This window comes from Cynara cardunculus (genome assembly GCF_001531365.2).
Source record: "Cynara cardunculus var. scolymus isolate 2C chromosome LG 8, CcrdV1, whole genome shotgun sequence".
In the NCBI taxonomy this organism is placed as follows: Eukaryota; Viridiplantae; Streptophyta; class Magnoliopsida; order Asterales; family Asteraceae; genus Cynara; species Cynara cardunculus.
Window position 1 is genome coordinate 21,355,038 of NC_037535.1, and position 14,692 is coordinate 21,369,729.

At 30.5% G+C, this 14,692-nt stretch overlaps 1 protein-coding gene across 2 annotated transcripts; it reads left to right on the top strand.

Moving 5' to 3' along the window:
* The first annotated feature begins 5,323 nt into the window (after positions 1 to 5,323).
* On the top strand, positions 5,324 to 6,776 carry LOC112517191 (cyclin-dependent kinase inhibitor 7-like). 2 transcript variants are annotated; one of them, XM_025124547.1, is made up of 5 exons: positions 5,389 to 5,717; positions 5,861 to 5,913; positions 6,103 to 6,306; positions 6,445 to 6,530; positions 6,653 to 6,776. In XM_025124547.1, the coding sequence occupies exons 1-4, from the start codon at positions 5,433 to 5,435 to the stop codon at positions 6,512 to 6,514; spliced, it is 612 nt and encodes a 203-aa protein (XP_024980315.1). In that variant the 5' UTR covers positions 5,389 to 5,432; the 3' UTR covers positions 6,515 to 6,530; positions 6,653 to 6,776. The 2 variants fall into 2 exon arrangements, with proteins under 2 accessions (XP_024980314.1, XP_024980315.1); XM_025124546.1 differs by having other exon boundaries at positions 5,324 to 5,717; positions 6,445 to 6,776.
* Positions 6,777 to 14,692: the final 7,916 nt, after the last annotated feature.

Sequence of the window (14,692 nt, forward strand, 5' to 3'; positions counted from 1 at the left end):
CTCATAATAGCCCTAAACCGTCTAAATCGGTCATACTAGACCGTCTTTTTGTGGTTCAGTTTAACTCGTTTGGTCACTTGCTTCCAAACTGCTCGGTTTAAAATTTTCATAAACCACCATTGCGGTTTGGTTTATGTTACGAGGGGTTGGACCGTTCAAACCGGACCGCTGACACCATTGTCATATGTGAACATTATAAACATGATCGCCACCATTATGCATTTAAGGCCTGTTTATATATGAACATGTTTCCACGTGAACCTCTTTACATAGATTCGTTTGCGAACCTCTTACAAAGTTGTTCTTTATGAATTTGTATGTAGAAACAATATCCCAAAATGAACGCGCGTTTACCAAACCAACATCTACAACTTCACAAAAACACCATTTGTTCACTTATATAATAAACGCACGTTTCATTAACAAATATTACGACATTGCTACTAATTCAATCTAATCCGTTGATTKGAAATTTTAATGGATGAGATTTTTGACAAAGTTTTCAATATATGTTTGGTTAACAAATGAAGGGACCTCTCTTTTCTCTCTCTCTCTCTCTCTCTCTCTCTCTCTTTATATATATATATATATATATATATATATACTACTTTATAAACCAGATTTATCAAAAGTCTTAAAAACAATTTTTAATGCACAAAGTCTTAAAAACAACTCATAATGCATAAAATACTACTACTTTATGCATTCAATCTTAAAATATCTTAATTTACCGTTAAAATAATATATAGTACAAGTTACTAATGCACGTTATTACATTTTCTTTTCATGTTCCAAAGATACTTTTGACACTTTTCACTCATGTCTTCACTTTCTCATACCTTTATGTCTTATCTCTATCCCCCAAGGCGAGATTCAAACTGATATTCACCATTCATCTCCCATTCAATTGCTCTAGAACTCTTGGTATCACTCTCGATCTCTTGATTCTTTGCTCTTGGTGTAAATCGAACACGTTTGTGGAGTCGTTTAAATATGTTTGATTTTAAATATATTGGATTTTAAACTGTCATACAATTTTTTTCATTGATAGACTGTAATTGGAACCATATAAATTGTATTAATATGTAAAGACCAAGTGCAACTTATATCATCGTTAAATCTTCTCTAAAAACACCAATAAAACTTCAAAATCGTTAAAATTCACAACTCCCGTCGCATTACACGGATACACAACTAGTATATATAATATATATATATATATATATATATATATTGAGTTGTTCATACAAGAACATTAATTAAATAAGAGAACAAAGAAACAATCGAATCACATGTGATTTTACACTAAGATCATGTGTAAAATCACATATGATTCACACGACGCTGCTCGTACACTCTTACGTTGACCGTAAATGTAAAATATCCTGTTATTTTTATGATACTATTATTATTATTATTATTATAAACTATGGTACATAAGATTGTTGTTTTCACACTTGAGTGAACAATAGAAAAAAACCCTAGATGATGACCATAATTCATAGCCATCCATTTACCTTAGTTTTTCTTTTCAAATAAAACCAACAAGAATTTGAGGACCATAAGAAAAGAGGAGGAGAATCTTGTAATCAAAAAGTACTTGAAAACACACCACCTTTCTTTAAAAGAAAATGGTCCTCCCCTACTTACTACCTTCTTAGGTCCACTCTATCAACCTTCTTCTCTCTCTCTCACCCACATATACACACACACACACACATATATATATATATATATATATATATATGTGTAGTGACATATCCAAGAAATGAGGTGATCATAAGCACATCTAGGGATATCAAAAAGAATCCAAAGTCGAATAACCCACATGAATCAAATAAGGTTTGTGTTAGATAGTAACGGGCTATTCCAAAATCTTCAGTAAAACATCAATAACAGTGAAGAACACATAATTTGATGAAATTAGCAAACACTATAAAAGAAACGACAAACTTAGATATCAAAATCAACCAAAAACACTAGAATCGTAAGAGTTAGTGGAAGGGTACTCGCGCAATGCAGCGAGATAAATCTCAATTTTCATGTTTAGTTTTTATTCTTTGTCTCTATCGATATAATACGATTTTATGTGGTTTTGAGAAAGCGATAATATTTTTATTTTTGAATGAAATATAAATTTGAAAAAAAATAAATCGATTTTATTATCAAATTCATTTTTTGATGTAACTTCTTTAATTCATTTTTTTATTATAATTTAATAACAAAGTAATTTATTTTTGATTTAACAATATAATTTTTTATAAATATAATAATTAAACATTCTGTTAGAACTCGATGATTATCTTAATTATATTTTAGATTTTTTATATTTAAAATAGATGTTTATCATGTATTTGATTATGTTTATCTGTAGTTAGTTACACGAATTTAAAAATGAAGCTTTAATAAGTTATACTTACGCAAAATCACTTGTAATCTTAAATTTTAAATAATATGCATCAATAAACAGTATTTCATGCATAAAAAATAGTTTTTAAGAGTTTTTGTCAAATGTTTTATAATATATACTATATAAAACACTAAAAGAAGTGAGGTAGTTGCCTAGAGGTTGGACCATCAATAAAATTAAAGAAGGTTAGAGGCAACAACTGAAAATGATTATCTTGAATACGAAACTTACAGTTTAAAAAACAGCTCGATTTTTCTTTTCAGTTTTGGATGAAGACATGTGCCCCCTACCCCTAAAGGATGCAATCTGCCCATGCATGCATGCATGTATGCATGTATGTATGTATAATTATAATCATATAAGAAAAACTGGTCTTATAACATGTATATTAAATGTTTACGATTATAAACAAGGGTTAAATTTACATGATAACGGATTTTTAGACCCGTTTTTATATTAAACAAGGTACTTTCTTTATGTAAAAATAGCTATATTTTTTAATCTTTATCCATCAAGAATTTATTATGTATTTTGATGGTCAAGTTATAATGACTTTAATGATGCAAAAACAAAATACATTGCTATTTTAAGTAAAATAAATTCACTGACTAGAATGCTATTTTAATTATACTGATATCGTATGTATTTAGCTTGTAATCGTACAAACAATAAGACCACATGGGCATGAGTTAAAACTAGTACGGACCCAAAAAAAAACCCCGAAGAATTGAAATGAACCAGAACTGATTAGATTTAGTTGTAGACTCATAAAAACCGGTTTTAGTTCAGGTTTCACAGCCAAGACCTAATGTTTTAAATTTTTATTTACTTGTTGTGTAACCGCGCAATGCGGCGAGAGCCGTGAATTTTAACGATTTTGAAGTTTCACTGGTTTTATTAGAGAAGATTTAACGATGATATAAGTTACACTTGGTCTTTGCATACTAATACAATTTGAATAAATAAGAGTTATGGTTCCAATTACAGTCTATCGATGAAAAAAAAATTGTATGACGGTTTAAAATCCAATATATTTAAACGATTCCACAAATGTGTTCGATTTACACCAAGAGCAAAGAATCAAGAGATCGAGACTTAGAGTTCTAGAGCAATTGAATGAGATAACTTTTAATAACTCATAGTGAACATTAGTTTGAATCTCACCTTGAGGGATGAAGAAAAGATATAAAGGTATGAGAGGATGAAAGCATGAGTGAAATGTGTAAAAAGTATCTTGGGAACATGAAAAGAAAAAGGTAATGATGTACATTGGTAACTCATACTAAATGTTATTTTAATTGTAGATTAAGAGATTTTAAGATGAATGCATAAAGTAGTAGTACTTAATGCATTATGAGTTATTTTTAAGACTTTGTGCATAAATGTATAGTACTTTGTGCATTTAAAATTATTTTTAAGACTTTTGATAAATCTAGTTTATAAGATAGCATAGATTAAAACAAAATAAATGTAAGTTCGTATATTCATTTTTCTTCAGTTCAATCCGTTCCAAATTTGATGGACGTTCTTAAATTCATTCGTATCATCATTTTTGTATATCATATTTAGAATACATAAGAACCTGATTAAAGTCGACAATCTGTGTACAAAATTGATTAATAGGAAAAGGGAAAAAGAGTTAAAGACACTTAACATACACTTCTCTGTCTTACTGATAAGCACTTACTGATATCATTTGTCTTACTGATTGAGTATGATAATGACTAATAATCTTATTCGGTAAGAGACATAACAAGGAACGAGAGTCTTACACGTTAAGTGAGAAAATAAACTCTTACCTAGTAAGCGTTTATCGGGTTTAAAACGTTTACCAACAATTCATTTTAATAACCATGTTACATGATAAGATAAGTAACAGTAATTTCTTTTACCAATAAACACTTGGTTATAATCCAATTGACCTGTTGCGAATAAGTTATAATTCAAAGAGACTGTCTTTATATATAAAAAGGAAAATCTTGGGGTATTGACGAGATATTGTCGGGGATAAGGAGCAGAAATTGTATCAAACTTCTGATTTCTTGAAATAGTTAATATGTTAAAAACTTTTCCATCCCGAAATATAAATTATATATTTCATTATTTTTTATTCCAACTTTACATGTATATTGCAATTTATATTAATCACCGTTTATATTTTTACCACCTAACGATTGTCTCGCTAAAACCCGTTCTAACCATCGAGGGTATGAATTTTTGCTTACCGTTATTTGGTGTTGTATTGACTTTATACACTTTTTTTGTTGTCTTTAATATCGAAAATGGCTTGAAGAAAAAACAAAGGTTAAAGGTTCTTGGTTAATGGCTTAACAGTTATATAAGTTGACGATTCTTACCTGTTAAATGCCTACCAGATAAAATGTTACATACGATATCGTTTTAATGAACTAAAATCATACATGGATGGATCCAATGTAGAGCATACGGTGACCCGTGCGACTGTAAAAAATTCTAGGGTCATGATTGAAAAGTGTCACCATATTAATTTGTTGTGCGTCACCCCACACACACACACACACACATATATATATATATATATATATATATATATAAATTTAGTTCGTCCCTGAAACCATACATGGCAAGTTATATGAAAATATTGACTTTTACCGATAAACGTTTACCAGGTATACATCGAATAAACAACCCCTTAAAATTTTTGTTGCATTATTTTAAAGTATACCGTTGCTTATCATGGTAAAGTTTCAGTTTTTCCTTTTGTTGCATTATTTTAAAATATAAAAATTCGTTTTTTTATTTTTTATTTTCATTTTTCTGTTTAAAATTTTATTAATTTTAGTAAATAATTACTTTTATTAATATATATATATATATATATATATATATGAATTTACGGGTATAGTTGAGTTGTATGCAAATTCCAAAACGAAGATAACAAATTCAATCATTTTCCACCGTCTGATTAATTATATATGTATCGGTCGTTTATTCTCTCTCCTCAACGAGCTACTGTAGAGAGAGAGAGAGAGAGCTGTGAGAGATGGATACCAAGAGATGCAAAAGCATTGATGTGATGATTTCAGGGATGGACGGTTCAGAATCGCATGGCGGTGTGCGGCGGAGTAGAGGTACGGAGGTTACCACCTCCGGTTCCGGCAAGAGAAGAAGAAGATTTGATCCTCGAGATCAGGAGAGTGTTGAGCTGAAAATTCAGTGCCGAAGTGGAGTCGACGTGAATTTCATGGAGGATGTTGTTTCTTCGACGGAATCTGGCAGTTGTGATCGTGCTTTGTCGCCAAAGCAGGAATTGAGCTTAGATCTGAAGGTAAAATTCAAAATTCTCTAAATTTGCTTCTGCGTTTGATGCCTGTTTGTTCTTGTAAAAACTGGAGAGAGAAATAAATTCTCGTTTCTCCTTTTAAATATAATTCATTGCTATCAATTAATTGTATAGATGTTCAATTGCAGGCCGAGCTTCGTTTCGAAACCGAGACCTCCATGTCCAGCAATGACGATTTCAGGTTAGTTTATGAACGTTGCCACTCGTTGATTTTGTTTTGATCATTAATTTCAATTTCAAGTAACGTCTTCCGTTTCTGAAACTGAAAAGTAAATAAACGATTCAAAAATTTCTTGTTACTCTTTCATTATTATCTATATAAAAACTTCAACGCCATAACTAGTTCATTTCATGTTTCCATCATTTACAGTAGAGAGACGAGTTCATCAAGTGAGATTTGTTTAGATTCTGAATATATGGAGTCCTCATCAACGTTGAAAAACAAGACGGCAGCACCACAGGCAACTATTTCCCGTCCTAAACCAGCAACGGCATCAATTACTCCTATGGCGGCGGAGATTGAAGAGTTTTTCTCCGCAGCAGAAAAAAAAGATAAAGAACGATTCACGGACAAGTAAGTAGCTTAAGATAACATGCGCATGATAAGCGTTGTTAGCCACAACACCTCAACAGCTTAACTCCCATTCCCATATGCCCAATATAAAGTACATACAGTATTTTTGTTTCACTAATTATGTTGCTGATTGATCAGGTACAATTATGATATCGTGAACGACGTTCCAATGGAGGGTAGGTACCAGTGGGTTCGATTAAAGCCATAATTGTCCGATCAAGCAGGTGAAAACTCGGCTAAAGTGACCATATGAAGCATCCATCTTCTTCCTCTTCATTAACTGTTGTTAATAATTCTTGCAAGCATTTCCTTACCTTCACTAATTTGTCTATGTTACTTTTCTTAGGTTATGCCAGTGATACAGTTAAGGAAATCTTGTGTTCAGTCTATATGTATAGGCACATCAATTCCTAACTATATGTAAACGGGTTTTTATTTCCTTGATTTGTGTACTACGCCATTTGGAAGCTTCTTCTGCAACAAATATAACTATCGCTATTTACACACATCTATTAGTCCCCTCCTCTCTGGCCTGCACTACTGCTACACCACAGTGTCAGTAATTTTTGTGGGGTATATACATTTTTTGCATATGCAGATTATACATTGGGATTTGAGCCCACAATCCTTTAAACAATTGCCAGAAAATAACTTGTAACTTGAACTTAATTTAATGCTTCTTCTTGTCTTAATACATTTAAACTTAGTTTGACCTTGATTTGTTATTGCTGAATTATATTCATTCAGACCTCTTTTAAGATTTTGTTTATGTTGTTAGTGGGTAAGAAATGGTCATCTATAAAAGACTGGTGTATATGTAAAGTCTATTACCTTGATCATACTTCCCACATGAAAGCATATTTGCATATTATTATTCCATTTTGGAGAAGGGTCTTTAATTTGCATTTTGTCTCTTGGATCTCAATAACACATTGAGCATGTTGTTCTTTCTTCCTTGAGTCAAAAGATCATGTATAAAATATGATTATTGTACATATTTTAAGTCTTTCCGTTAGATGAACCCGATCTAGATATGGATGCGTGTGGTATGCAAATACAAATTAAGCATGATCCGGGTTCCAAAAGACGTGCAGCCATGTAGCATGCCATCATAACACAAGTTATGTTATCTTTTTTTTTTATTAACTTGAATATCCAACCCGTTATGCGAGCCGACTAATCCCAGGACGACCACCTGCGTTGTAAATAGCTCGGAGTCACCGCATTTGAACTTCGATGGCCACAAGGGGATTTTTATTCCTCCTTGGATTTGAACCTGAGACCTCCTGACTCCTGGTACTTTTGACCTTTGGAGTCAAACTCAAACCAATCAGACACCAACCTAATAGTTAGATATTTCATCTTAACTTCCATAGTGATTGTGTAAGGCGTGTGCCATGATGTTTTTAGTGTTTTTAAGGCTTTATTTAATTTTTATTTTTATTATTATTATGATCTCTTACATACCACTTTTTCTAAGCTTTATGCATATCAATTTTTTTATATGAATTTAAATTGTTCAATGTTATTGAGTATTAATAGGTCTCTCTCACACATACATATATATACATATATATACATATGTATACATATATATATATATACATATATGATTATATGTAATCTTGTTTTCTTAAGTTATACATTATAACCTTGTTGTAAGGTTTAAGTTTTGACCTCGTCGCCGTAACATGTCTTATGGCATTTAGAATCCTAGGTATATATAATGTACCTATATAATATTATGTGTTTTCCCTTGGAGATGAACGCTACGCAATTAAGTGTGTTGTCTTCATATGTGTCGATTGCAACGAGAGTTGATAGGTTTTGATGCGATGGCGCAAAAACTGGCTTTTCCTAACATCCTTATCGCACTTTTTGCGAACATGAGATTGATGCTTCTGTAGTACAAATGTCTTTATGAAAGTTAATCTAAGACTAGGATTAATTAGAATATCTATTAGTATATATCTGTTTCACGATATGATTGTTTCATATGTACTCTGTTTACAATATGAACTTTTTTGCGTGTTTGTGAACAAAAAAAAAACACGTAAAAAGTTTTACATTTGTAAAACAAATACATATTAAACAAACACATTAACAAATATATGTTAATCAATATATTAAATATTATATTTTGATAGGAAAAAAATTCATGTTAAACAAAACCTTAAGGTAGAAGTTCTCATGGATCTCACAAGTTTTGGAGTTCTCAAATGAGGCGAAAGATCGTGTGAAAATGAGAGTTAAATTGAGAAGCGTGAAAGAGATGTAGACCCTTGATCACCTTTAAATTTCAAACTCACACATGAACCACACTTGATTCACAATTTGATCTGGTGCATCTCATCCTAATGTGCATCCATGGGTGGAGATCTCTTCTTAAGTTTCTCATTTTAGCTTTCCTTCTCACCGTAACCCAACCCTCTCAAATGATATATTAATCCCCATATATACATGGTTGGGTTTCGATGAGAATGAGAGTTAAGGTGAGAAGCGTAAGAAATGGTCTACACCATTGGATGCACATTACGATGAGATGCACTAGATCATTCCCCGTATCAAACATAATTCATTGGTGAGTTTGAGATTAAAGGTGATCGGATCTAAATCTCTTCTTATATTTCTCATTTTAACTCTCCTTCTCACACGATCTTTCGTTTATGTATATAGACGACGGATCGTGTGAGAATAAGAGTTAAAATAAGAAACTTAAGAAGAAATATGGACCTTGATCACTTTTAGTCTCACCCCATTCCATGAATTGCACTTGATACGAGAATAGATCTGATGCATCCGGTGCATTTCTATTATTGTTGATCTTCAATTAAAATTTGACAAAAAAATTTGAGAAAACACTTCTTACCATTCTCACCATAATTTTCATTTTCACCGACATTCATGCTAACGCGCTCTCTCTCTCTCTCTCTCTCTCTCTATATATATATATATATATATATATATCACCGGTAGTCACATTTTGATTATACCTTGTTATTTCTCAGAATTTGACTTGACTAATAATTAGAACTTAATTACCACCATAAATGAGTAGTGACGTTGAAGATATGAATTGGAAACTCTTATGGTGGAAGCAACTCACTTCCCTTAGGATTCTTTTTCTTTTTGTTTGTTTCTAATTAAAAAGCAAATAAAATTTTAAACGTGAATCCGTGAGTTTCTTAATTAACCATTGTTAAATTTTTTTTTTTTTCCTTTTAAAGGCAAACCATTGTTAATTATTAACCTTACTTTGGTTAAAAATTTGTGTATCTATCTAATGAAACAACAAAATTAGCTGAATGGTCAACCTCACAATGACAAAGTCAATAAAACTTTTTCATTTTTTGGAATAATAAAAATGAATATTATTAACCATTTATACAATGTAATTAATAAATATAATTATTAGAAAAAATAAAATATGTAAAGTGAAAGGGGGACAAGGAGAAGAAGTGGATGCACGTGGAATGTGGTGTTTTGAGATGATGATGCTTTGGATCTGATGCCATATTATTTTAATATCGAGATCGCTGAAGCCAGAAAGAGAGAATGTTACTTTGCTTCTTCCTCAAACCAATCAATTTTTTTTATTTTTTAATTTAACATTTTTCTTTCTAAAATCATTTTCACACATATGATATGCATGTGATACTAAATTAGAGATGTGGGCGATTTTTGATGCGATCTTGGTTGCGGACCAAGTTGCCCTTTTGCCATTAAGCTTCTTCACAAGTATTATCACATGTGATAAAGTTGTTGTTGATAAGATACTATAATTCATCAAAACCATCACATATTAAATCATAGACGCAGACAACCTTTGACACGACCTAAGTCATAGAATAAATCGTCCGCACATGTCCCCTCACACGTATTATCACATGTGATAAGGGTATTCTTGCGTTCTCGTAAAATGGAAGTGTTCTCGTTTGAACCGCTACCTATGTATGTATGTATGTATGTATGTATGTATGTATGTATGTATGTATGTATGTATGTATGTATGTATGTATGTATGTATGTATGTATGTATGTAATAAGTACAACGAGAAGAAATAGAGATTGTGAGGTACAATAAGCTACAATTAATAAGTCAGTCATATAAATCTGATCAAAATTAAATGATAAATTAAATAATGATGTAAGATGATTAAAATATGTGTTGAGAAAATAATTAGTAGAATATAACAAAAGTAATTGAGGAAAAAAAATAGAAGATAATCTTTAACGTTGATTAAAATATTACTTTTAAAAATAAGTTCGGATGTGCTTCTGATATGACTTTTGAGATTATCTGATTATCTGCTTTTAAAACAATCAGGTTTAAACAAAAAAGTAATTATAAATATAAATATAAATGGACAAATGCATGACTACATATATACTTCTACGTTTACATGTAATACGGTCATCGACAACAATCGTCTTATGAATCGTTTAGAAGAAAACATATAAGTCATTGGTCTGTACATTTAACTTCCATTCAGAATCTCATTTCTACTACATCAGATCAAAAACCACCCCAAAATCGATGCACAGGTTGTCGTTAGCATGGCAATGTAAGGTGCTCATTGAATATTTCTAAATTGTTATAGTATTATACCCAGGGACGAATGTAGCCTTTGGTTAGTAGGTCCCATAAACCAACCAACTTGATATCTTATACTGTAAATATTTTAGTCGCTTAATGGTATAACTGTATATATTTTGCTGGTGAAATCATAAACCTAACCAGTAGTCCTAACTATTCAATGAGATGAGATTCAATTGATCTCGACTCTTTTTTTTTATTAACCTGGATATTCAACCCGTTATGTGAACCGACTAATCTCAGGGTGACCACCTGCTTTGCCATTAGCCCAGAGTCACCGCATTTGAACCTCCGTGGCCACAAGGGGATTTTTATTCCTCCTTAGATTTGAACCTGGGACCTCCAGGTACTTTTGACCTTTAAAACCAAGCTCAAACCAATTAGGCAACACCCTTATGGTTGATCTTGACTCTTTATGGTTAACTCTGTAGAGTTTAGAGTTAACTTGTTAATGTTAATTTGTTTATCCAATTGTTTGGAGATGGAAAGATTTCCTTAAAAGAAAACTATGATGTTGCATAGACTTGTAAGATCTGTCTTTTAAAGTATAATATATAGAAATATATATTAAATGAAGTATTTACTTCTTGGTACATATTTTTTATTTATATTTTACAATTATTTTATGTTATAGTACTTCTTTTTTGATACCATTAACAAAAATCCTGGATCATGACTTTTTGGTGGACTAAAATCTTACCCGGTAAGTAATAACAGTGTTGAGTTTTACTGGTAAGTGTTTGTGTAAAGCCCTAGAAAAAGTATATTGACATTTCTTCTTATATACATTTTTACAAGTTTATTTTACTTCTTTTAGATAAAAACATTTGATCAAACAATTATATATGATGTTGTGATTTTGTTAACAGATGAATATTTGATACTTCATAAAATCAAAATTTTGAAAATATGCAAGATTTAAACATGGACAATTTTGGATCGAGCATGGTGTTTGATACGTTTGATTTAAGATATCTCATATAATTTTGGATCCATGTTCCCTGTTGAGACGGGGACCAGTACTCGGGTCCCCGCCCCATCCCCATTCCTAGCCTACACAACATCCTCAAGTAATCGGTTCAACTAAAACCATTATTATACCTTTTACATAACTCAACAAGACTTACGGAGTACATAAACATTCATTGCCATGTTTTATCCAGTACTATCATCGAATTATTACTGTAATTAAATAAACTGTACTTTTTATAATCAATTGCGTTTGGGTGCTTTGATTGAAGAACCAGTAAAAAAAATGGTATATCAGAATTGCTTTTATAACTGTTCTAAAAAGGTTTTTGTTTTTGAAACCGTGTTTAAATGTTTGATTTTTGTTAATGGTACGTGAAAGTTCGATCATTTTAGTAATGATTTTTTAAATTCCACAACCAAATTATAAAATAAATTAAAGTTAATTACATTTTGATGTATTTTATTAAATTTAAAAGTAATGAATCTATCTTTAATTTTAACCAATTATGAGTTATTTAATTTTAATTTTTTTTAAAGTATGATAAGTAATATAATTCTGATAAAATTTCGAGAAATAAATAAATAATTTGGAAATCAAGTATTTGCATGTGGGTTTGGGTTTTGGGTTGCCGGGCATATCCTTTACAACCATGCTACCGTTTTTTCTACTTGTTCCCCCATTCTTATTACTTCTATAATCTATTCTATATTGTAAAGTATTTGACAAAAACTCTTAAAACTTATTTTTTATGCATAAAGTACTGTTTATTAATGTATATTACTTAAAACTCAAGATTGCAAGTAAATTGTGCGTAAGTACTACTTATTAAAGCTCCATATCTGAATYCGTGTAACTAACTGCAGATAAACATAATCAAATACATGATAAACAACTTATTTTAAATATAAAAAAATCTAAAATATAATTAGGATAATCATTGTGTTCTAACAGAATACTTAATTATTATCTTTATAAAATGTTGTATTATTAAACCAAAAATAGATTATTTCATTATTAAACTTAAATTAGATTATAATAAAAAAATAAATTAAAGAAATTATATAAAAAATGAGAACTTTTAAATAATTGATTTGATATTAACATTGATATATTTTTTTTTTTCAAATTTGTATGATATCTTCAAATTTATATTTTATTTAAAAATAAAATCATTATTGTTTTCTTAAAAACACATAAAATCGTATTATAACATCGACAAAGACAAAGAATAAAATAGAACATTAAAATCGAGATGTGTCTTGATGCATTGCGCAAGTACTTTTCTAGCATATGTGTGTGTGTGTGTGTGTGTGTGTATATATATATATATTATTAACCTGGATATCCAAATCACTATTTAAGTCGACTAATCCCAGAGCGATCAACCACTTCGTGGATAGTCTAGAGTCACCGCATTTGAACTTTCATGGTCATAAGGAGATTTTTATTTCTTTTTGGATTCGAACATGGTACCTCCGGTCACTTTTGACTTTCTGAGCCCAAATTCAAACCAATTGGACACTACCCTTATGGTTCAAAATTTTATATTTTAATTCAGTAAAATATTGTTTTAATGATTAGATTTTCATCCATCATATTTAAGTTACATTAAGGATTACTAAGCCAACATGGAATTTGACAAAAGTATTTATCACATATAATATTTAAATGACGAGAGACATATGACAATAAGGTCAAGCTTCAAGTCTTAGGAATCATAGTAAAGACACGACGTTTATAAGACGTAATTTATGCAATAAAATGGATATAACACACACACACACACACATATATATATATATATGTATATAATTGAATATTCATATACATATTTTTGTATTATAATCGATTAGTCATTGATACTGAACAATTTTAAATTAATTATATACCAAAAATTAAAATCTAACACTAAAAAGGTAAAAGAAAGTATATATCAAATAATGTCTTACAAAAACCGCTTTAGAGGATCATGAGAAGCGATGGGCTTCTTAACATACGTTATAGACAAACATCGAGATGTGGCATGCCATGATGGTGGCTGCAATTTTGAAAAAACTGATCGACATGTATATTTATATTTTTACAGTTGTATCATTCTGTATTAATTTTAATTAAATTATCTAATTTAAATATCAAGAAATTACGTATGTTTAAACCTTTTTTTTTTCAATTTTTCTTGTCTTTTTCATTTTTATTTTGATAAGATCGCCGATTTTTAGAATTTACCATTTAAAAATATTTGGTAACCAAATACATGTTTCTAAAAATAGTAACACAAAGGTGGTATCTGGTTGGTTTGGGCTTGGCTCCAAAGGTTAAAAGTATCAGGAAGTCTCAGGTTCAAATGCAAGGAGGAATAAAAATCCCCTTATGGTCATGGAGGTTCAAATGCAGTGATTCTGGACTATTTGCAAAGCAGGTGGTCGTTCTGGGATTAGTCGGCTCGCATAGCGGGTTGGATATCCAGGTTAATAAAAAAATAGTAACACAAGCAAAGTTGAATATGTTTTGGTTCTATGTAACTTCACTGTTCATGTAGGTTGTTCACATGTAGTATATTGTCGTGACATTTCTTATTACAATATTGTACTTTCAAAATTATTTTATTATAGCATCACCAGTATTTGTTACAACATTGTAATTTTAGTTTTATATTTTATTATTTAGACATTATACATTTAATCAAACAATTTACCTAAATTTAGTATTCGTTTCTAATCCAAACTCTTAGTTAAAAAATTAGTCTCTCAACATCGATATTATAGCAATGGATAACCTTTTGATTTGAATTAAAATGACATGACACAAGTGTCCAG